This window comes from Oculina patagonica, chromosome 8 (assembly GCF_052425735.1).
Source record: "Oculina patagonica isolate OP01 chromosome 8, crgOcupat, whole genome shotgun sequence".
NCBI lineage: Eukaryota > Metazoa > Cnidaria > Anthozoa > Scleractinia > Oculinidae > Oculina > Oculina patagonica.
The window spans coordinates 16627594-16651936 of NC_135765.1; the positions used below are offsets into that span (position 1 = coordinate 16627594).

Consider the following 24343-nt stretch of genomic DNA (forward strand, 5'->3'; position numbering starts at 1 on the left):
TTGTCTCACTTTCGTTAACGAAGTTCAAAAAGTCCTATGACATTCGTAGCTCATTAGGTAGTTATGTGAATGATAAATTGGCTTTGCTTTTGTAGGTAGACTACATTTGTAAACACAGTATCTTGACACAGTATAACTATTATAGATCAGTTCCTAAAATATTTTTTTCTTCATACACATGGTCTTGCATAAAAGGGGAAATATTAGTTCAACGTGTGGTAATTTTAGTTCTCCAGGGGTGTATCATTGCACTCGATCGTGAATTATTTTTGTAAGCATCCACTGAGTGCTATGGGATCTAGACATTCAAAGAAAGATAACGTTTATAATTTAAAGGTTGAGAGTACTTTAAACCTTAAGGTTACTATTGTTAGCGGCTATTAAATTTAACAATTTTTTTCTGAGCAAGATTTACCGACTATTTTATTTAGCTATATTCCAAAAACTAAAAAAAAATAGTAGTATCGTGTCAATGAAGAAAAATTGCAAGGCTGATTTAACGGTTTGGTACTGTACCAAACCGTTGAATCAGCCTTGCAATTTTTCTTCATTGGTTATTTAGTTATAGCTGATTAGAACCTCTACAGTGAGAGGATCCGGTACTTCTGTTTTGTCACGGTGGTCCTTGCAAATTCACGTTAATATCGTGTCAACCAGTTTTTAATGAACATATAGCTAAGATGGAAATAAATGTTGAGTAAATGAGGAAACTTTCCTGATATTAAGTGTGGAGTGTGCCTCAAAGTGGTGACCTTGAACAAAGTTCGCAACCGTAGCTATTTCAGTAAGTATTACTTGTTCTCATTCGTCATTTTTTGGCAGCTGAGCGGATATTACTTACTGATACATTAAAGCTGGTAGCTACTTTAATCTCGTTAGTCATCTTAAATACTGATCTGGTACTTTGTTTTTTTTTTCTTTAGAGAGACACCACGCGAGTTGCAAAAAGCCTACATTAACCTCCAAAAAAATTACAGAGTTGTTTTGTACAGCGCCACAAATGGACGAAAAGCAAAAAGCCGCTGAAAAAGAGGAGACAAGAATCAATCCAGATAGCATTGTGGAGCACACGGAACAGTAAGTTTAGTACATTGAAGAAGTCACGGCGAGGAGGCAGTTATAACTGTTTGTTTGGACCTCCAGAAAAAAAATTCAGAAAAAATGTAGTGTTAATGCGTGTATAGTATGCTAACTGGAGGTTTTTCCATATGAACTGAGATAGTTGTGTTCAATAAAGTCAGTAAATGTATACTTGTGAGGTTTTTCATTTAAATGCTTGGTAACTGAATGCATAAAGAAAGCGTTTTTAACGAGGAACAAATTTAATAATGCTGATTGTTACTAGTAAAAATTCGGAGGTCTTAGTTCGACCTTTGATCCCTGGGCCGATACGTTCGGCACAAATATATGGGACTAGAAATGGCTGACTATCCTGATCCCTTTTCTGTGTACGATGGTACAACGCCAACATCGGAAAGTCAACTAATCGTGGCTCGATGAGCTCTTTGATTCAAAGATTTTAAGGTACCTCTGAATCACCTTCTTCATATAATTTATTAAGATTAGAAGTTCCGCTTTAACAGCCACTCTATTATTAAGAAAGACGCTGAGGGCAACCTATTAACCCCACCAGGGGAGAAAACAGTAATCAGTCACTTTTCATTGCTAGCTTTTGATTACTTTAAGTGTTATTTCATACCAATAACGGAGAAAGTTGCTGACATTGTGACAGCAACTTTTATTGTGTATTATACAGCATTATTTCTACAGGATTAACCAAGTACTGAACATTCAACCCAAGATGACCTTAGAATGATTGTGCGATTATATATATTAAATAACAACGAGCGTTTGATCTAACACTGAAATGTTTCGTGTTATCAATAGATATACTTTAATTACATTCGAGAATTGGCAAAAGCATATGAAAGCCCAGGCTTTGCATTCACTTTATCAATGGAAAATTCTAACTCAAGAGCCAGAATAAACAGTCGGTATTGGTGGGTTCCTTTGTTATTTAACAAAATAATACACTAGGAGCCCACGTTTTCTTTGAGCGAAAAAATACTACAATTTTATGTGTTCTTAAAAAGAGCAAAAAGCGCCCAATGGTGGTAAAACCAATCAAATTTGCGGATTTCCAAAAGAACATACTGAGTCGAGTGTCTACTAATATAAATTTAATCGATACTAGTTTTCTGTGGTTATAAGATACGAGGTCGAATGATTGTCTCTCCCGATCCAAGGCACCTTAGGAGGCAGATACTGTAAATTCCGAGGGCTTATATTCGGCGGGGAGGGAAGAGAGTGAGATGTTTTTTAGAATAAAAATTTGCGTCCCAAAAGTCTTTGGTAATATTCTCTAAACATAACGATATAAAAGCGAAAACAAGTCCCACAGCCGGAAAAGACCATATATACATGTCTCTGAGCACTCTCTAACAACGAAATACGGGAATGCTTATTTTTAAAAGTATTTTTGCGTCTGCCATTTGGGAAAGTATTTTTAGGGGGGGGGGGGGGGGGTGGTGGGTCAATTTCAGTAGGGCACAGTAGTCCGTTTCAGTCAGTGAGTTGAACTGAAGGTAGTAAGTCTATCGTAGCTTAGAATCCTCTAGGTCTGAGTTTTACTTATTTGCTCCAGAAATTTCATGTTCAAAGACACAACACGAGACTTTTGACCAAGACTAATCCTTAGTGTGGAAGCAAAGTGCTTTGTTCAAGAACGTAGCACGAGACTGTTGACTAAAATAAACATGCACAACACTGAGCTTACTGACCTTTACGAGAGACAAAAGGACTAGGGCGAGGTTAACAAAACTAAACTGAGTTATGTATATTGCGCTAGATATTGCTACCGATTTCGAGGCCAATGCACTTAACACTTTTTACGGCAATATGACGAGCTTAGAGACCGTGTACAGTCACGTCATGCGTTAATTATTCAATTATTTGTTTGACTTCTTGGTTTTAGATAAAACTGATCATGCAATAAAAAAAAAATAAAGTAAGTAGAGGTTAACCAAACCAAATGCTTGACTTAAAGGTAACATTGTCAATCTCGGTCATGCAACAATGGTAAACCCCCAATACCATTCCCATCACTTGATACTTCTTGACGTCATAGTGAAAACCACAAAAATTCTAGTCGAACACTTAAAGCTTGATTATAATAAATGTATGTGTATGTAATGTGTACGGTATTAACTGTACGTGTGTAACTATTTGTTTGTGATTTGTTCAAGAACTTGTACAACCGTAACGTCCTTCCTGCAAAGTGAGTTAACTCAGCGAACGAAAATATTCCCGTGAGGATTTGTCACATTCTTCAAGCCATTATCTGCGTCATTACCACAAGGGTCATGAGTGGGATAGTTCTTTGCAGTGCAACCATCAAAGTAGTAATACAGATAACCACCCTGTCCACCTGAGAAATATGGTCCGCAGTGTAAGAACGAGCTGTGAGTTGTGAAAGTTGATGGCGCAGGCCCATCAGGACACGTGCTGCTCACTCGTTTGACTATGTCACAAACGACGCTGCCATTTTGCCATTCTACTAAACTTCCTGTGTCAGGTGAACAAACGATCCAGTTGTTGATGTTGCTTTTGATGAGGACTTGCCTTCCAAATTGTTGCCATAAAGAAAATTCCATCGCATTGTAGTCAGTTTCATTCAGTGGTGTGGTAGCAGAAACAGGAACTACTGCATCAGTTGCACCAGGCCACTCAGGCCTAGGGGTGACTGCGTTTGACCAGTAGTCGAAATAATCGTAATCAGTGAAACTGTAGCTCCATACAAGGGTCCAGCCTCCTCCATCGGTTTCCATCTCACAGTAGGCTTTGAATGCGTTGGCATTGGATCCACCGTCTGGATCTACCCAATAAATGCCGCTGGGATGGGTGACAGTAAAAAGGGAGTGACACGAGGGAACAGCCAGTTCTTGTGCAGAACCTACACAAAAGGTGCAAGGATAATAATTACAATAAATAACCAAAATTCACACAAGTTGGTCAAGTTTGTCACGAACAAAATTAATTAACCAGCCTTTCCTCTGGTGGAAATGAATACTATATAGTAGCAATATATACCCCACCCACCAAACCCCCCTCCTTCGGGACGTACATATTCAAAATTGCCAGTGTACAAGTTTTCATTAAATATCTTATCTTAAATATACTGATTTATTTTAAAGTTGATTAAATGTGTAATTGTGAAGAAATGATATAGAAATGTCGCATCAGTGAATTGTCGTAAAGCATGTCTAGATTTCAAGCCTTTGCCTCCTATATATGGGGAGCGACACGCGGGTATAGCATAAATTATAATGACACAACGATGTCGCTGACAGAGATCTCTTCGAGATATCGACTTTTTTGCATGAAGTTGGTATGAGTAGAAGGTTTATCCTAAGCATTGTTGTTCGAACATATCATGGAAGAATTCAAACGTCTTTCAGTTCAAGCCCCAGAGCCCTCCGTTTTCTCGTGCCAAGCCGGCTAAGAGAAACGAAAGGGCTATGGGGACGAGAATGGAGTCGTAAATGAAGTAAATTTTCGTTTGGATATTACCAAAAGCCGCTTCTCCTTCTATTCTTTACCTTACGGCTACACATGCCATTTCTAACGACTACATTTCTAGTAAAACAGTTGCTGTTTTTTTTCTAATGGCGATGCATTAACTTCGGAACAGAAGCAAAAACTTTTTTAGCGTTTACTGCTTCCACCGGAAGTAATTTCACAACAGGCTGCAAAAACAGTTGTAAATATCACTTCACACCTGCATTGAATGATGTTGCAATTCTAAATTGTGCAACTCAGCAGAAAAAAAACAATTGTCACGAAATGAGTTCCCTTTGGTTAACTATTAGCAACGTTTTAGTGTGTGAAAGACTTGTACCAGTACAAACTGCGTTCTTAATCGTTTTAAACTTCGTTGCCTTCGAGCGCTGAACCCCTCACATTCTTAATTGGTTATGTCACGTAACATTTGGGCTACTCACGGTTTTAATTGTTATATAACGTTTGTAAATTTGACAACTCATGTTTTTTCTACAAAAGCGGAAGTGTTGAAGCACAACTATAGAGTGACACTTTACAAGTCACGCGCTTTGATCACCCACAGCGGAAAGAATTCCCTTGAGAAATTAAAACAGTCCCTTGAGAATTTACAAGAATGTGGTTCGAGATAGAACTCCTTCTTTTGCTTGATAACAAGCAAAAAAGTCGAAAAATAGAGTAACAAATAAAAATAGAAAAATGCCCGAAGACAAAATAAGCACTCCGCTAGAAGTACCACGCACCGAACAACACAGATTGCTAACTTTAAAGGTATCGGGGTTCGCGATATTTTAACTCTAGTCGTGGTGCTTTCACGACGAAAAACTTTGAAATGTTGTGTGCCCTCCAAGGTGACAAGGTGTCTCTGTGCACTTTCATCGACGATCTTTGATTTCCGAACGTGAAGTCAGTTTTCAAATCTCGAACTTCTTAAATATCTACTTGTATAACAGTACTTGATCTTTTGAGGTATTCACTAAATATCATAACATCAACTGCTACTCGCCTGCGAGCACACAGTAAGACCCATTCCCAAAGAATCCTGGTTTGCATGTACAATTGTGTGAGCCTTCAGTATTCTGACAGCTGGCATTACTATGGCAACCGTGAAGGCCTTTCGCGCATTCATCAATATCTAAGGAGCAAAATAGTACCAAAAATAAATCCCAAGTACACAATATATCTATCACTGGTTGCCTCCCTAAGAGGTAACAAACAATAAAGTCCCTGCCTATTAGAATTATGTGAATCTCGCGAAATCGTCATTCTCTGAAGAAGACCGCAGAAGGTGGACTATAATTTAAGGACAAATTTACTTTCTTATATCTGCTTTAAAAGTTTTTAAATTTCTTATTATGAACACAGATCGCTTCAGCAGTTTTAAACAATATAACTACTTGTTAAAAAAATACATACTTTTTGTCAATCAGCAAATAAAGCTTGTACCTCAACCAATCCTGGCTAAATTATTGTAAGCTTTAAGATACCAGAATTACTTGTGGCTGTTAACTAGGTCAAACTATACACTAAAGCTTTCCACAACACGAAGATAATTCAGGGGATTTGTTAAAACATTGCTATCGTTGAAACTCAGTGATGTGATTTGTTAAAAGCAGCCCAACTTATCCTAATGCACGTTTTATTTTAACTGTATCGCTTAGAAATGAGTTCAGTGAACTTATTTCTGATCAGTTTTACCCCTTAAGCTTGCTATTTCAAAGTGTCTGATTTGTATGCACTTGAAAAACGTCAAGCAAGTTAGATAATGGACCAATTTTGACGCTTTGTTGTTCTTCAGTAGCATTTTGCAATAACATTAAAAGTTCAAATGAGGCCTAAAACTGCTTGAGCTCTTAAATTGTTATACTTTCTTTTGAGAACTAAAGACTCATAATTGCACCTAAAGACTTTGAAAAGATGTTTTCAACATCCCATCCACCACTACTGTTTACAGTACGCTGACGTGATTAAATTCTTACGTGGTTGAAGTGGAATTATCAAAGAGATCTCACTCGGGCCCTCGTATCTCTTTTGCTGTTCTTGTGTGATCCAATGTGGCTTGTTGGATTCTGCGTAGCCAGCGAACGCAAATGAAGCTCGTATCGCCACCAGAAAGGGATCTGTGGCGCCCAGTCTCCTGAAAGCGTCTAAAGCTGGTACCACGTGTCTTGACCCTTCGTCTTGAATGGCAACTAGAACGATTTTACTGCGGCTCACAAAAAGTTAGTGTTTAGAACATTTAACGACTAAACCTAAACCGAAGACAAAATCAACAATCGGCATCAATATATTTCATTCAAATTTACGTTGTAACAGCTATAGAATGTCAAGAAATTCAAAATAACAACAACGCAAGCATGCAGGGTGGCTTTATTAAGTGGTACTGACAACTTACTTTCCATTTATGGCGTTAAGATAGTCTCTTAATTTGTCACCAGCAGAGGAATCTAGGAAGGTGTCAAAATGTTTTGACCCCAGCACTGCGCCTATATACGAATAACAGATATCAGCACAAAAGTCAGGTCATATTTTTGGATATTCTAGATAGGCTAAATATGCTTTCAAGTGAAAGAAATTCAATAGTTTGAATGGTTTAGTTTAATCTCATGCCAAATTAATTCATTTGCCTGCAGATAAATATTTTGTCTAAAATCTGTCGTTTTGAAGTGCAGTTAATTGTAAATGAATATGGGTGTCATAAACAGGACCCAGTGTTAAATCATCACAACACAGTCAAGTAAATCAACTGGCCTTCAACGAAATTTAAAAAGGATATGTACTCTTACATCTTGGATAGGGAAATCCAATATGAAAGTACAGGGATAGTTGTCAAGACACTAAGGCGAAAAATCTAACAGAAACTAACCTGGGCGTGTCCCAACAAAGTATATTTCTCTCTTGATCACATTTTAATGTGTCACTTAAAAGCAAGACCAAAATTTGTAATTTACGCCTCATAACCGAGACAGAAAGCATCCCGGGGTTTTTTACCTTCTCTGCTCCAAGCATTTATCTTAGATTGTTCAAGCAAACAGTCCACCTCATTGCCAGTTGCTTTTCGATTAAAATTGTAGTGAATGCTTTCTTCCGCTTTATTTGCCTAGCTCGAGGCTCTCGTGGGTTAGACTACATGGTTCGAGTTTTAATTTAAATTTTAGTTCGAGCTAGAATTTCGAGTTAGCATTGCCATAAGAGATTTAAAATATATATTCTTGGTCCAATTTTCAAACTATTATTATCGCATCCTAGAGAGAAAAAGATACTTTTTTAATTTTATACAGAGAGAAACGCGTATATATAGTGTTACTATTACGCATACCATTCTTAAAAACTGGCATGGAGTGCTACTTAGGCTAAAATAGTAACCTGACATTATTTTAGCTCGATCTCGTAAAACATAATGTATGTCCTTCAGTTCCTTGTTTTATTGAGTCCAGTTAGCTCATGCATTATTTCAACTGTATAAATACCAATAGTTCACCAAAAATACACCCTTCACGGGATTAGTGGAAAACACGGGGCCGGGGTCCCGGGGTCCCGGGGTGTGGAAAACACGGGGTGTGGAAAACACGGGGTGTGGAAAACACGGGGTGTGGAAAACGCGGGGTGTGGAAAACACGGGGTCTGGAAAACACGGGGTCCCGGGGTCTGTAGAAAACGCAGGGTCCCAGGGTCTGAAAATAATTTTCTGGCTAAAAAGACAAGTTTAATAATTTATCACCAAACTTAGGATCTTCGTGAAACGTCTTTCCTTGCGTTGAAAAGCCTAATATACATGTCATAAAAAAACCATTCAAGTTTGTGAATCAAATACTTGTCCTTGTGATCTTTTGGGATATATCCGTTTTTTCCATTTTATAAAATTAACAATTTATCAGGAATCCGAAAATAAATATTCAGACAAACTACGCGCCAACTTCGCTTATATAGTTTTTGTTATCAAAAGACCAGTACAAAAAGCAAACCTGGTGTTCTGCCGAATCATTGGAGGACCGTAGTATAGCTGCCTGCCTCTAATTAATTTCATTACGAAAAATATTCTTTTAATACTAGTCTATTCCACTCTTTTTCTTCTATACCAATCACCTTTGCGGCATCTGCGTACAGGTTGCAAACATTGTCCGCCGAATAAAGTCAAAATATAATTCTTTTATCAACTACCACCCGATCGTGTATAAAGTCTGTCGCTCTCATTTCGGACTCCAGCAAAGACTCAACATTGATTTGCCATATTCATGTAGCTCCAAGCTGCAGCTAAAAGTAAACATTGGCATTTGCGTGGAATAACTTTGACATGCTACCGGTCATAAATCAATACACAGAAAACGGAGATTAGATATAACAACCATAATCAGTAGGGTACGGTGGATGAGTTAACTTCAAGGGTTGATCCAAATGAGACCCTCCTGATTTCTTCTTTCTCGCTTATTTCTTTCTACTAAAACTACGCAATTCCGTCCACACTTAACTTTTTTGGCCGTGTTTTCACGGTCGGCAGCTTAATAAAACACACCATTTCTTTTTAGTGCTGAAACCACGGCACCGCACGACGATTCATGAATGAAACTAGGTGAATGAAGTCAGCACCTGTGCCAGATATGGGCGAAGTTGGCGTGTAGTTTGTCTTAATTTTCGGATTCCTGATAATTTGTTAATTTTATAAAATGGAAAAAACGGATATTCCCAAAAGATCACAAGATCACAAACTTGGATTGCTTTTTAACGACATGTATATTAAGCTTTTCAACGCAAGGAAAGACGTTTCACGAAGATCCTAAGTTTGGTGGTGATAAATTATTAAACTTGTCTTTTTAGCCAGCATTATTTTTTTACCTTCGTCTTATTTTTAGACCCCGGGACCCCGTTTTTTCCACACCCCGTGTTTTCCACACCCCGCGTTTTCCACACCCCGTGTTTTCCACACCCCGCGTTTTCCACACCCCGCGTTTTCCACACCCCGTGTTTTCCACAGACCCCGGGACCCCGCGTTTTCCACACCCCGGGACCCCGGGACCCCGGCCCCGTGTTTTCCACTAATCCCCCTTCACGTACGAAAACCCTTTGATGGAATAAACCCTTCAAATGTTTGAATATAGTCGGTACGTGATAGAGATATATTTTAAAATGGTCTTTTAAATGATTTTCTTTCTGATTTACTCTTATATTTCTGTATTTATACTATATATAAAGGTACCTCGAGCTCTTTCGGACAGAGCCATCCTATATAGTCCATTTTTTATTGGGAGTATCCACCCGCCTCCCGTAACCAGGCTATTTTATCAATTTGCGAGATGTTAAAAGTTAATTTCATGTGTTTTTTTTTTCTTCTTCTTTTTGATAACAATTAGACAAAAATTCTGCACTGTGAGCACTACTGTACCTGTTTCAGCATCCACAATGACAACATTATGACCCCTGCGGTGTGGGGAGTAATCCTTTCCATTCACAAAAATGTAAGCGAGATTATTTTTAGGAGTCATTCTTGGATCATCGTTACCTTCGCTTCGAATGTAAGTATTCAGAAAAGACACTACAAGAATCATACAAAAACATATTTAATGACATTTCTATTATCAGCCACTTATAAGAACATTTCACCAACTATTCAACTATTTAAAATTAAAGAATCCCATCCGGCGGCGTGAAACTTCCGGGGGCAATATTCGCCTCTGTTCACGTTCTACACGGGTGCATGAAAACTGTCCGAGAAAAACAAAGTTTTGGGTGGCGCCTTTCTTAGCAATGGCTTGATTGACTTATGATTTGCACCGTTTCCCGGTACTTCTATGTCTTTCAAGTGTAGCTGTTAAGGCTCGTTTACAAGACCAATTTTTATGTGACAACGTTTATTTGCTCGTGTAGATAAGAAAAATTGGTCATTTTTTATGTGACAAAAAATATCTTTTGACAAGCTGGCGTGTTAGCTTTTATGTAACAAATATAAATTGTCACATACGAAATTGCTGGTGCAGAAGATTCGTCACATAAAATATGCAAGTATTGCGTCAGCATAATTTATGTGGTCACCAATCTCCTAAACGCCCACTGTGTATCTCCAGTGGAGGTTGGACAGCAACCCTCGAAGAATTATGGGTAGAGAGTCATTTCGGCTTCACTAGAACACAGACGCGAAAGAGTGAACATCACGCTGACGTACAAAATGGATACATTCAACCAACAAGAGTCACAAGCTGACCTCTTTGAAGTATTTATTCACTGCTGCGAAGTTTCAAATTTATTTATCTTTACTGTACCGAGTTTGCCGTTTCTAAGGCTCAATGGCTTTCCGCTTAAATCAGTTTTGTTGATTTTCCGTCGGAAAGGCGAATTTGTATGTTGCTGTTTTAGTGAGGCACTTCTCCACAGACTGGACGGATGTATATAAGTCGCCGTTGTTCTGTTTGAGTGTCAGGATGGATCTTATTGTTTTTGTTTTCGAACTGTCACAATAAGCGGCGAAAATAAAACGAATATTCAAATCAACCACCGACACGTTTTCTTACTGTAACGCTCATTGATTAACCGTGCGCAGCCGGTTCATAATCTGGCCGGCGTTTCGTTTTGTCGGTAAATCGTTCCAGACCTACGCGGCCCAGTCGGATTCTTGGTCACGGTCACGCAAGATTTGCTAGCGATCATTCGTTTAACATGAACACCCTGCTCTCTCTCTTTAGAGTGAAATGTATATTTTTTGTGTCACTCGAGTGTTTTACCAGAAGAGAGGACTGAATAATCGCATAGAGAAACCAAAGACCGCTTGGACTAGGCTCTTACCGATAGTGCTCGTAAAAAAAAGCATTAAATGCTTTACCCTATTCAGACCGGGCTTTTTTGGATCTTTTCAGACCGGGGGAGGGGGCGGATTCCCCCCCCCCCCCCTCCGTAACTGCCAGAATATTTAAGTACTCACAATGATGGTATACGTCAAGTGGGACGATGACGTCACATCACGTGACAATTACATCATAATGTCAAAACAGCCGCCATCTTCTATCCGCCATCTTGGATTTCGAACTTTTTCCAAAACGCCAAAATTACTGCAAAGTACTCAAAATCAATAAAACTGTGCTTACAAACCGTAAAAAGGTGAAAATAATTGCATTAAAGTTATTTTTCATTAATAGAAACACGGACATTACAAATTTGGGAAAACATGCCTGTCAAAATGCCGTTGCCTTGGTGATGTCAAGTTCCTGACACAAGTTCCTACCAAATTATTACCAGATAAATTTTAGATAAACTCGCAAAGTTTGGCATCGTTTGGTTGAATCTTGAAAAAGTTATAAGAATTGAAAGTCAGCGCGGGCACTTTCCGCCCCCACCCCCCCCCCCCCCACCCCCGGTCTGGATAGGGTTAAAGCAGTGCTTGTTTTTTTGCCAAAAAAGTGCTAAAATATTGCTATTTTTTTAAAAAAAGTGCTCGTGGTTTACACAAAAATACTCACTTTTTTCCGATTTTTTAAACATAGAATATTACATTTTTTCAGATTTTCAGTAACATTTTCCATTTTTTGCCTTGGCTGGCTGTCTTCCATTGTTCCTCGATGACAACGTGGATGACGCCATCTTGGAACGAGTGTGATGGATTAGGTTTCTAGAAGGCAACCGCTGACTTATCAAACCTATTACCCAGGCCTCCTCGGCTCCTTTGACTAAAATGAGGGCAAAATGTATCTGGGAGGCTTTGGACGCCATAAATAGAGTCAGTTTGCGCTTTTTAACACAAAATTATACAAATAATCACTCGAAAATCAAAAATAATGCTAACAGTGCTTTTTGGGATAAAATGCAGAAAAAATGCTCGCGAAGCCAAATAATGCCAAAAAAGTGCTAGCACTATCGGTAAGAGCCTAGCTTGGACATGTCCAAGCTATTCAAAACTACCACTACGTCAAAGCCATGCCACGCGATCGCTCATTCACCTATTTTGAAAACATTTACGAATACTCTGCGCTCTGCTGGTGTGAAATATATATATTTTTTTGTTATTCAAGCGTTTGGCTCGGAGCGAGTACAAGTCGTATAGTTTAACCGGAACGTATTAAATATTGCAAAATAACGACTTGTTTTCTGGATATTCCAATCTTTGTTTTGAGTTTATTTTGGGAAACGAAACGAAAATTGCAAGCTCAGCAAGAATGTGTCGAGGCACGGGATGCACGTCATCGCGCCTGCAAGGGAATAGACCTTTTTACAGTTGCCTGCCAAGTGACCTGGCCTTTGGATGGTAATGAGGCTGGAGGTGACCTTGCATTGATACAAACCTCTCTGCTTTATCATGTAAATGCAAACTAGTTTGCATCAAAACAACATGATTTACACAACAAAAGCAGTGAGGTCTGTATCAAAACAAGGTCACCTTCAGCCTGACTTCCATAATTTTTTATAATTGCATAAGCTCCTGATCGGACGACGCTAAACAGAGAAATACAACGGGATGGCCCTTGTTTACTGTTTATTTTGGCGTAAAATGGACTTCTTTTTAATGCCATTCATGAACTGGTTTGGGTTTATTGAACACTCGGAACAAAATAAATATTTGCATGCGTAAACAGGAATGTATCCGGCCAGGCATGTGGATTAAAGCAAGTGACGAGGTGAAGGAAATTCATGTCACGCACACTCCGTGACTCACGTAAACACTGTTTCTCAAGTGACTGATTTTCTTAATATTTTGTATACTGTGAGGAGCCGTGCCTTTCTCGCCAAAGAACTGAAAGAGGTGGTCAAACATTAACCGCACGGTTATAAACTGCTTGAAGATTTCTTGTTCAACAAACACAATCAAGATATTAGATTACATCAATTGATTGCATAACTACAAACGAAACTCTCACAACGCTTTGCTTGTCACACAATGTTCTTGCCGCTTCGAAACAGTTCTATTTTCCCCTACTTTGAGCGATTACTCATTACTAGACTGCGCCAAATAAAGCAAACGTTAGTCAGAATAACAAATAATACTTAAAATTAATCAAAGCAAAAGTTCTCCACGTTATACTCCAAACATGGAGTCAGCGAAAATATTGGGTGTAGACAAAACGTGGACCCCCCTTTCTGGACCCCCCTTCTGGACCCCCTACTGGACCCCTTTCTGGACCCCTTTCTGGACCCCTTTAATTTTCGGTAAAAAATAAATAATTGCAAAAAATTAATATAAATATTAAACAGGGCACATGACTAAGTGTGAGAGTGTGAAACTAACAACACCGTTCGATGGCTCTTTAGATCTTGACAAAAATATGTAATGAAAAATCAACTAACCTCTGAAATTACTACACAATCGGAAGGATTAATGTTAAATGGAGCCACTAAACGATTTTCAGACGACTAGCGTCCAAAAGAGATCAGAAAAACGCAAATAACTGCCACCTTCTGTCGCTGTGGAATATTTTTTGCGGTTTTCCAAGGTCACTTAAAATGGCCATTCTCGTTGGTTAAAACTGGCCACGTGACTGCTGTTTAACCTCCTCTGGTGTATCTCTGCACAGTCTCTGCTGTCCAAGGTCATTACTGGCGTACTAAACTTTGGACTGCTGTCAAATAATTGTTGTGTCATTTACACGATCAAATATATTTGTAACATGAAAATCATCTCATAAAAATTGCCCGTTTAATTGATACACAATAAGCTGTAGTTCTAGTTAGTTGGGTGGGTTTTAGTATAGTGGGTTTAAATCCAGTTAATTAAATTAAAGCAATTTGCTCAACGTTACTTGCAAGTATTAGTGTTATTCCTTACCTTTGCAGCTGGTTTTTCCGTCTCCATGAAATCCTGGTTTGCAGGTACAGTTGTATGCACCTTTTGTATTGTTACACGTCGCGTTGCTATGGCAACCATGGTGTCCATCTCTACATTCATCGATATCTAAGAACCAACATTAAACAAACCGTTAACAAGGTCTCAATAAAAAACAATACGCTAGGGTTACAACACGGCACGATGCGTTAGCTTTGACACAGGCCTTTCACTAGGTAGTAAAGAGCTAAAGGCTGTCTTTGGCAAAGCTTTAGCATACTTTTGATTGCGACAAAGGCCGTCTTTGATTTTGATCATAGTACACGTTTGACGTTTATCAATGGTACCGTGGTGGGGGGGGGGGACGCTAATTATTTGAAGATTGATTTAGCTCTTGCCCCCTTTTTATTGGCACCATTATTTTTGATATTTCTAAAATCTGTAATAGGCTCGTTAGCTTAATAGTCACCTTCACAGTTGTCCTTTCCGTCTCCATGAAATCCTGAAATGCAAGTACAGTTGTAAGAGCCTTTTGCGTTGTTACACGTCGCGTTGCTATGACAATCATGCAGGCTTTCTCTGCATTCGTCGATGTCTAAGTAAGAAAAATTAACATATCGTTCCAGGGTTTGTTAGTAAGAGAAGTACAAGAATTTTAAAGTCATAGCGGAAACAAAGTATATAACAGAGAGTGCTAACAATGAACACAAGAATTTTATTTAATAGACATTGCTATAACAACTTTAAAGCTCCACTTTGTACTAAAAGTTTGCAAATGTATTTTGTTAATTGTAACTCTTGGTTTCATCTGAAAATAACTAAAACCATTAATTATTAGTCACCTTCACAGCTCATCTTTCCGTCTCCATGAAATCCTGGTTTGCAGGTACAGCTGTAGGAGCCTTTTGTCTTGTTACAAGTTGCATTGCTATGGCAACCATGAAGACCTTCTGTACATTCATCGATATCTAGGAAACAAACCAATCAAAATCAGCCGGCAATACTCCTACCGTTTCATGTCAATATGATAACCGATCGCGAGGTATTGTCCCATTTTTTTTTTTTTTTTTTTTTTTTTTTTTTTAATCAAACTGTTTTTTATTTTTACAATCACTTGCACAACTTTTTACAATTCCTTTACTCATTGATTACACTCCTAATGACAAAACTACAATAAGCTAACAGTATATTTACAACGTTTACAATTTTAAGTGAATTCATACGTTTCCTACGTTCTAACTAGTACAGTGTACATGTACATTGTGCATACATATCCTATTTTTTTCCTCAGTTTGATTTTTTTTATCTATTTATTTATCAATAAGTACCATTTCATTGCCTTGCATAACAATTGTTGCGTTACATAACAATTTCGTTAAAAATAATTCATTACACTTTTCATTCTTTAAAACGAGGTATTGTCCCATTGATTGGGGCTGACCGTTACGCATTTCTGCAGCTTTTAACACCCGTCTCAATGAAATCCTGGTTTGCAAGAATATCTTTAGGAACCCCCACGTATTGGTACCGTTTAACCTTTTCTCATTGTTTTTATTCTTAAGAATTTCACGTAATTATTTATTCATCTTTGCAGCTGTTTTCGCCGTCTCGAATCCTTCTCGAATCCAAGAAGTCGGCCACTGAAGGTGGCCGATTTATGGAAGTTTGATTACTCACCTTCGCAGCTGTCTTTTCCGTCTCCTTGAAATCCTGATTTACAAGTACAGTTGTAGGAGTCTTCTACCGTATTGCACGTGGCGTTCACGTGGCAATCATGAAGGCCTTCCTTGCATTTATCAATAGCTATAAGACAACAAAGCAGCAAAGCTCATGAAAAATCTTGCATCAAAACAATTGTGCAGAATAGGAGTAGAGCTCGGTGGCTCAATTCCTTTACACCCGCTTTCAGTGTTACGCGCATAGCTATCTTGTTTTAACATCAATCTTTCTTATCCATCTTTCGCCATCGTCTTTCGACGGGCTGTTTGAAATGAGCCAACAAGTACAGAAGTTCATGCTTGTGTGCTGTGATTGGCGGATTTCGAAAGATGGATGTCGATAGAAAGCCTGTATAACACGAGTGCAATGAGTTAGACTAGATTCCCACAAACCGAAAGTAAGAGCCCAATCAAGTTTTTGTGTTTTTTAACGTATTTTTTATCACCCAAAAGGTCAAAAAGAAGTGAAACATTTATCCAGTAGCATTTTGCCATTTAATCAACTTGGCCTAGTAGAAATTAATGGATCATGCAGCAAAGTTACAAAAGGAACGAATAATACTAATCCGGCTTTAAATAAGGATTGTTCTTGGAGAATTATTCTTTTTAAAAGAAACAAATAAACTTAGGAAAAAACTTACGCGTCTCACAGTTTTTTCCAGTGAATCCCGGCATACATACGCATGCGTATGTTTCATTTTCGAAGTCTGAGTAGCAGCGAGCTTTCACAGGACACTGAGCAGTTGCACAGGGATTCTGTCGTTGTTATAAAAAGGAAAATATTTCCAAAAATGCTTTCAAAGTAGCAATGAACTATTATATACTAGTAATACGTGACTCGCAGGGCCTCGCGAAGCTCTGGGCTGGGGAGGGAGGGGGGTCTTATAAATAAGGAGTGATAACCGGTTTTAACCGGTGATTTGTTATTGTTGCCTAGTAACAGACATGGCCGCGACACCCTCGTTCCAAGGGTCTACTCCGCTTTGAAAATGATGGCTCTTTCTGGTTCGTAAAGAGGTATAAAGCGTTGGGAAGCGCAGGCTATTTTTTAAAATCATCGACAAATTATTGGATATTCGCATTTTGGACATTTATTTCAGGGCATTAAAAAAAAAAAAAAGACCAAACGGCCAGAGGATTCGAACCCTCCGCCCGCGCGCCCCTGATGGCCATGAAAGGTTTATAGCCTGAATAGGCGTTGAGTAGCCTCCCACGCAGTCATTCTTAGGGGCGATCATGTTTCACTCCAGTATTATGTGGAAATCAGTGTTATTTTAATCCGAAAAGAAAAACGATAAAAATGAAAGGCTCAGGATTCGAACTCACAAAAAAAAGTAAAAAAAAAAACCTTAGCCGGATTCGAACCCCTGCCCTCTGTCCCGAAGATCTGATTTGAAGTTCGACGCTCACACCATTAGGCCACCAGCGCGCGGCCGTGTGACGTCATTTCCGCCATACACCAAGCTCACAAATATATATGACCGTAAACTCCACACGAGATTTCATCCCGCCTGAGCCCTTTGAGGGACAAAATTATACACCCCGCTACGCTCGGCCTTCGGCCTCGCTTCGCGAGGAATTACCGAAATTTTTCCGTTTAAGGAGGCTCACAAGGTTTCCTGCACTTCTTAGCTTATATGCTTTGATAGGTCAGTGCTACAAATCTTTAACAGTTGCTGCTACAATAATGATATCAAACAAATGTTCAGTCATCGCTAAACAAAGTGTGGTTATTTTCATAACGTCATTGGTTACCATAGCAACAGTATAACTTGTAAAAAAAACACCCTTAACTTTTCCTTTAAGTGCGTATAACTAAAAAACGAGTCCGGTGAAACTTCTGTGGAGCTGTTTCAGAGCCACCTTAAATTTCCGAAAATTTATGGTGGCTCTGACACCGCTACGGGGTGGTCTTTTCCACCGTTGCTTTTCTTTTTAGGTCTTTTTTTCTTCTTTTCCTAAACTTCTGTGTAATTTTTCGTACTTTCGGCATATTTTTAATCCTGTTTGCGTCTCTTGACATGTCTATGCAAATGGGTTACTCGACACAAAATCCCATTAAGCTATGCGTCCTTTCTTCCATCTGCCCATAGCAAGATATTCATGCACTACGTCATAGATGCGCAAAGTATTGCCGGACAGTTTACGGTATTCTTAACATTTAAAAAGTTAGAAAGTTAAATCTTAATGCAACAGTTTTAGGGGTCCTGCATTTTCAACAGTAGTTTAAATTTAAGATATTTCTGTTCATAACGCGTAGGTAAATATTTTGACCAATTTGTGGTTCTGATAAAGAAGTAGTCATCTTACTTTCCTACCTGTGTTTCACAGTACAGAAATCCTTCTTTTGTAATCAAGTCCAGTGGATCTCTGATAGCATCAGAGTCACTCAGCTCACACACGTGACCACCATCCTCCTTTGGACCAAAGTTATATGACTCGCACTTGACTTCTATGAAACAATGTATCTTACATACTTCCTCTGACGTCACTGCCGCGGTACTTATCACGTGATTTACAAGTGCCTTGTTTGGGACTGGCTTCACAAAAATCTTTTTCGTTGTACACGGATTTTCTGTTACAACAAATATGCAAAAAATAGGTCAACTACTTGTTACCATTCTAAAATCGGTTTGTGAAAATGCGCTTAGCGCCAGTTTTTCATGTGTCTGTCTTCTTATTGATCATAAATTGCATCGTAACTTTGTCAAAGTACCCTTGGATTCAAGAGGCAAAGCTCACTCACTTGATCTCTCAGACTACTACTAGTACACGAGTAGTGGTCGAGAGCTCTCTACCTTCCCCTGTCCTTGACAACTTTTTCTAGTTGGCCCCAGCATCAATAAGAGGACAGATGCCATAACAAAACGCCATAACAACAAGCATTAACCTCAGACGAAACGCTAAATAAAAGTGCGAGTGAACCTGACGTTTTTTACGGTGTCACAAGCTTCAACTGCGTAGGCCGACAGAGAATTATCATGTTTACTTGAAAAAGTATCTAATAGGTAAAATATGTCAAAAGCATGTCAATGGCACGTGAAAAGGGGGTTGCCATGGCAAAATCAAGTTCCATCAACAGCAATATGTTCCAACAAAAAATCGTTCCTCTGTAAGTTTCAGTTTAAGTAAAAAAACTTGCTGGTAGTTCCTTAAAAATTAAAAACGTCATTTCCGTTTAAAGTCCGTGGGCAGATTCCCCCACGTCAGTCTAAAGATGTAACCATAATCACACAACGTAATCGTTGCTCGTAATAGTTTAGTCAGAATTAGACATGCCCGTCTTTGGTGTTCTATTGCAGCTATACCAATTGTGTTTAGGGAAATATTTTAGTAATTGTATTTTTAAATATTGGTTTTTTTTGTTTTTTTTTTTTTTTTTTTTTTTTTTTTTTTTTTTTTTAGCAGCCACCTTAAAGTTAAGAAAAAATTTCTTTTTTTTTTTTTTTTTTTTTTTTTGGATTTTTTTTTTTTTGCTGTCGTAGTTGCTATGTCACTCGAATTTTTTAGACACCATTATTTCAAATTCGATTCATCCAAACTGTTGTTGTTGTTGTTGTTGTTGTTGTTTGCGAGGGCTCACAATTTGATATGAATAATTGATTTATGTTGGAGATTCGTATGTTTTCATTGTACGTCCCACGCCCGTGACAAAAAAGATAACATCTTTCTAATTGATAAATGTATATCACAGAGCTCTAACGCGTCAAATATAAATTAAATTACAACTTATCGCAGGAAAACTCCTGTTTTGCTAAGCATTCAAAAGGTATCTTTATAAGCGATTTTAAATTGGGCGATTTTAACATAAGCGATTTTAAATTAAATTCACGTCATCCAGCAAACTGCCTTTAATGTGTCTTAACGCAATTACCGATACTGAAAAAAAAATAAACGCTTGTTGTAAAGTGATTCTGGATTTGTTGTTTAAATCGGTATGTATCTTGTCCAATGTTTTAGATCAGAGAATCAGTTATGTTTGTTCACCCCGCTTACTCAACGAACTCAGCTAATTATAAATTATTGTCGAAAAGTCAAATTGCGAAGGAAATCAACAAATAAAGAAACAACACATTTGATAGAAAAACTTGTTTCAACTTACCTCCGAAAACAAGATTTTGGAAATAATTCGTGGAAAACGCGACCAGCAAAAAAGCAAAGAACTGTGAATGATTCATAGATACTTTAGATGCATGGACTTTTGTACCGTTGTTACTGTATATTAGTCACTCTAGATCTGCAACATTACACTGTAAAAGTGATTCTTTGAAGATTTGTAAAGCAGTAAATGATCGCGGTGTTAAGTCATGTTTCCATAGTGACGTAATAATTATTAATAATAACAAAACCTATTAAAACCTTAACCAGTGGCCCTCCTAAGCTGTAATACCTTATTGTTACTTATTTTCGTGGGACTTAATTTTCGCGATTTTCAAATTATCGCGAAATAGAAGACCCGTGAAAATTTATTCTTAACTTCCAGACGTATTTTTAATTGTTTTACGTATTTTTTGGTCTATTCGCGAAAATTATGTCCCGCGAAATATGCACGTTTAATTTTCGCGAAATTTAGTTCACCGCAAGTAACAATAAGGTACATAAAAAATATATCAAAGAGTAGAATAGACTGGGTATGGAATTTAAAGCTAAAAAATAAGACGTCATATTGCTGCATTATATCTCTATTCAGTTCATCAAATTGTTTATGAGAAGTCTCATCCGGCACAGCATCCAAAATCTTGTTTAAAATTATTTTTTTATATCCTTTGAGGCGGCTTTTCACTTTTTGTCATGCAATATATGCAGTGAGAATGACTGGCCAGTCTCATTCTGTTTATTTAATCGTAAATTCTGTATAGGGTCAACATCACTGGTCTAGAAGATCGGAGAACAGGGTTAACTCAGCAAAATCCCGGAATTGTTGTTATCGATGTGTATGATGACTTTGTTCAACCCACTTGTTTATCTCATTGAAAGTAGCTCAAAATATTGAAGCGGTGTCTCTTACTCGAGCATTATTTAAAGGAGCTTCGTCGCGGACAACGCATCTTGAAAACATGATCAACTTTTTCTGCAAGTTAGTCAGTCTGAACTTCCTTCGAGTTTGCATTCAATTTAAAGTATTCAGAAAAATGCCTAAAATACCGTGACATAGCTCGGTTAATTTAAACGAATATGCTTTGGATATTTACTTTTCTTTAGCGTAATTAACTGTGAAGGCTGTTCCTGAAGATATTTTGACTGTACAAAGTACGGTACAGGAAATACCGAGGGATACCGCTATTCTCCCAGCACGGTCACATCCCGGGGAACCCGTGCGGCAAGTTCGATTGTTAAGGTCGATATTTATTACACGACTCGATAGTTGAAAGGGGGCTGTAGAATACTTTTTGATTTTGGTTTTAAAACACTCAATCGAAATCCCTTTGTCTTTTTTCGTTTTAACTATGCAAGAACTTCTTTCTGAATAATTTAGTCAATAATTAAGTCAAGAGTGGTTGGAATCCAACTTTATTTTTTTATTCTTCTGATTGTTTTTCAACCAAGTGGCTCCCATATGTTTACAAAAGCTTCTTTTGATTTATGTTAAAACACCTGCATGTAGTTAAAACAAAACTATTACTTGTTACAATTTTCAGCTGCCTTAAAAATACTCTTTCTGAGAAAAGCTTAAGAAGATAGAACAAATCTAGACTAAACAAATAATGGGACTTCTGAACTACTTTAACCGTGGTAGTTCTACTGTTGTCAAAAGTAAATGAAAAGGAATTCCCCAATTAAAACTTTCTCTTTGAATTTTAATTATTTCTCAAGTCATAGTTGTAAACTATTTAGAACATTGTATTTATGCAAAACCCAAAGAAAGCAAGCTCATTAATTCAAGAAGAACAAAGAAAAAACTAACTTTTAAAAACAAAACTGTAAATTCGTACTAGCCATAAACATTTGCTTCGAATTTTGTTCGGCAGAAACAGGTCGCATCTCTAAAATAACTGAGCAGTCACTCACTGCTCTGTAAATGTAAATATAAATCTTGTGAGCTTTCGGCTTAAGTCTGTAAATTCGACACAACATGGCCGCTAACCAAATCGTTATGCATGTTATTTAAGACAAACGAAACAGTAAAAAGATTGTGGATATATTGGGATGAATAAAAAATAAGAGAAACCTTAATACAGCCATATCTCGATTTGAACTTGACTTCTTCTCTAAACTGTCATTATTTTATATACGTCACCATGACAACATTACATCAAGTCTCCGCACAAGGGTGTACATAACTACTGCCGCCGAAATGAGTTTAAAAAATCTTGACAGAATCACCTTTTATCTTTGTGTTTTCAAAAATGGCAAGAAAAAAAGTTACAAGTAGCTAGTTGACAAAGTTCCTTTTATATCATACAAGATCTTAAATCACGGCAATTTAAAGATATGCTGACAATGATACCCAATCATTAACAATTAGTCTACGTACTTCGTTTGTTTTTGTTTTACAGAAGTTCCAGAATAAAAAAGTTATTTCTTAAGCTAGTTCCAAACAAAGTACTTATAAATCACGTGATAAGTACTCTGGCAGTGACGTCAGAAATTTGCCGACCGGCTTGCTCTACTGGTAAAATGAGTCAGTATACCCAAAACCTAAGGGCGTGTCGCTGAGACATGTAGCAGGGTCTAAACTAAATCACAACATGTACACACACAAGGGAATATGATAAGGACATGTTGCAGCGTTGGCTGATACTTTCCAGAACACGTGTCGATATGACATGTCCCTGCAACATATTCTTGGATGAGTATACGTAGATCTTCTGATTTTGCACCTGTCACTGTGACATTTCCGTTTGCTTGTCAGTACCTTATAGTTCAGTGAGCATTTCATGCAATACTGACTTAACATTTGTAAAGGTCGTTACTATGAAGGTAATGTAACAGTGGCATGCCAAAGCGAGATGTAGCGCCAAAATCAGGTTCACACGAGAGGGCATGTCGCGGGGACAAACTTTGGCAGGTATTTAATGTTACCTCTTGTGAACAGTACGTGGTTTTCATATTAACCTTTCACTAGATTACTAAGACTTACATTCTTGCGTCGTGAGTTCCTTATGGAACTCATGTTATATGAGGGCAGCGTATTGTCTTTATGCTAGATTATTCTCTCTTACTTTCTTGCTGTTTTGTTCCTTATGGAACCCATATTATATGAGTGCAGCTTATTGATCTCGTGCTGGATTATTCGGTATTACTTGGTTGGTGAGTTCCACATGGAACTCATGTTATATGATGGCATGCAGCATACTGTCCTAATGCTAAATCATTCTCTCTTACTTTCTTGCGTGTTTATTTTCTTGTGGAACTAATATTATATGAGGGCAGCTTATTGATCTCGTGCTGGATTATTCGATCTTACTTGGTTGGTGAGTTCCATATGGAACTCATTTTATCATAGACCAGTATATTAACCTCCTGCTAGGTCATTTTATGTTACTTTTTTGCACGGTGGGTTTCTTATATGACGCAAGCATTTTAACCCTTTCAATCGCGAATTTTCCCCCAAAAAACGCATTTCTTTACGGTGCTATGATCGTGATTTAGCTCAACTTTGCAGAAAAACACTTTTTCACACCAACATTTTGATAAAGATTTCGTGTAACAATGTATTATTTTTCACTTTGGTGCATGCCCATAAACCAAAATTTGGACTTGTTGTTGTTCAGTTGTTGTTTTGCTGAACTGATCCGAGTTTTTTCTTGCTCCTTTTCCTTCCGTTTTTTTTTTTTTCAGGTTTCCTATTCCCGTTACTCGTCATATCCTTTCTTTTGGTCGAAAAAGTTTACCAGATTACTGAGTCTTACCTTCTTGCGTCGTGAGTTCCTTATGGAACTCATGTTATCTGAGGGCAGCATATTTTCTTTATGCTAGATTATTTGTCTTTTTTGCGTGTTTTATTCCTTATGAGGGCAGCTAATTGATCTCGTGCTGGAGTTTTGGTCTTGCTTGAAATTAAATTGTTTAAGTGACAGAAGCTTAATGTCATCACTGATAGCATTCCAGATTTTAGCGCCCTGATATCTAATATTAAAGATTCCATAATTTGTTCTGGTTTAATTCTCTGGAACTATTTATTTTTTTTTGGCTGTATTTTGCACAAAACACAATGTAAGAATTCAAATAAAACTGGCGTTTGGACAGAATCCACCAGTAGTTCTTTAAGCATTGTGCAGTTTGTGAAAGTTAAATATTATAAGTTTCATGTAACTTTTAGTTAAAGTTAACACAAATAAACGATGCAAAATCCGCCCAAATAAACATAAATTTAAAACTACTGATG

At 37.8% G+C, this 24343-nt stretch overlaps 1 protein-coding gene across 1 annotated transcript in view; it reads right to left on the minus strand.

Annotated features, from left to right (window-relative positions):
- Positions 1 to 1727: 1727 nt before the first annotated feature.
- Positions 1728 to 24343, minus strand: part of LOC144663932 (uncharacterized) — a 32704-nt gene continuing 10088 nt past the window's right edge. The window contains exons 3-11 of the mRNA XM_078525026.1: positions 20117 to 20245; positions 18333 to 18589; positions 16656 to 16770; positions 15974 to 16099; positions 15139 to 15264; positions 14766 to 14891; positions 14300 to 14425; positions 5564 to 5692; positions 1728 to 3952 (exon numbers count right to left, since the gene is read on the minus strand). Of these exons, the coding sequence (XP_078381152.1) occupies positions 3288 to 3952; positions 5564 to 5692; positions 14300 to 14425; positions 14766 to 14891; positions 15139 to 15264; positions 15974 to 16099; positions 16656 to 16770; positions 18333 to 18589; positions 20117 to 20192 (1746 nt within the window). The 5' untranslated portion in view covers positions 20193 to 20245 and the 3' untranslated portion in view covers positions 1728 to 3287. The remainder of the gene's footprint in view (positions 3953 to 5563; positions 5693 to 14299; positions 14426 to 14765; positions 14892 to 15138; positions 15265 to 15973; positions 16100 to 16655; positions 16771 to 18332; positions 18590 to 20116; positions 20246 to 24343) is intronic.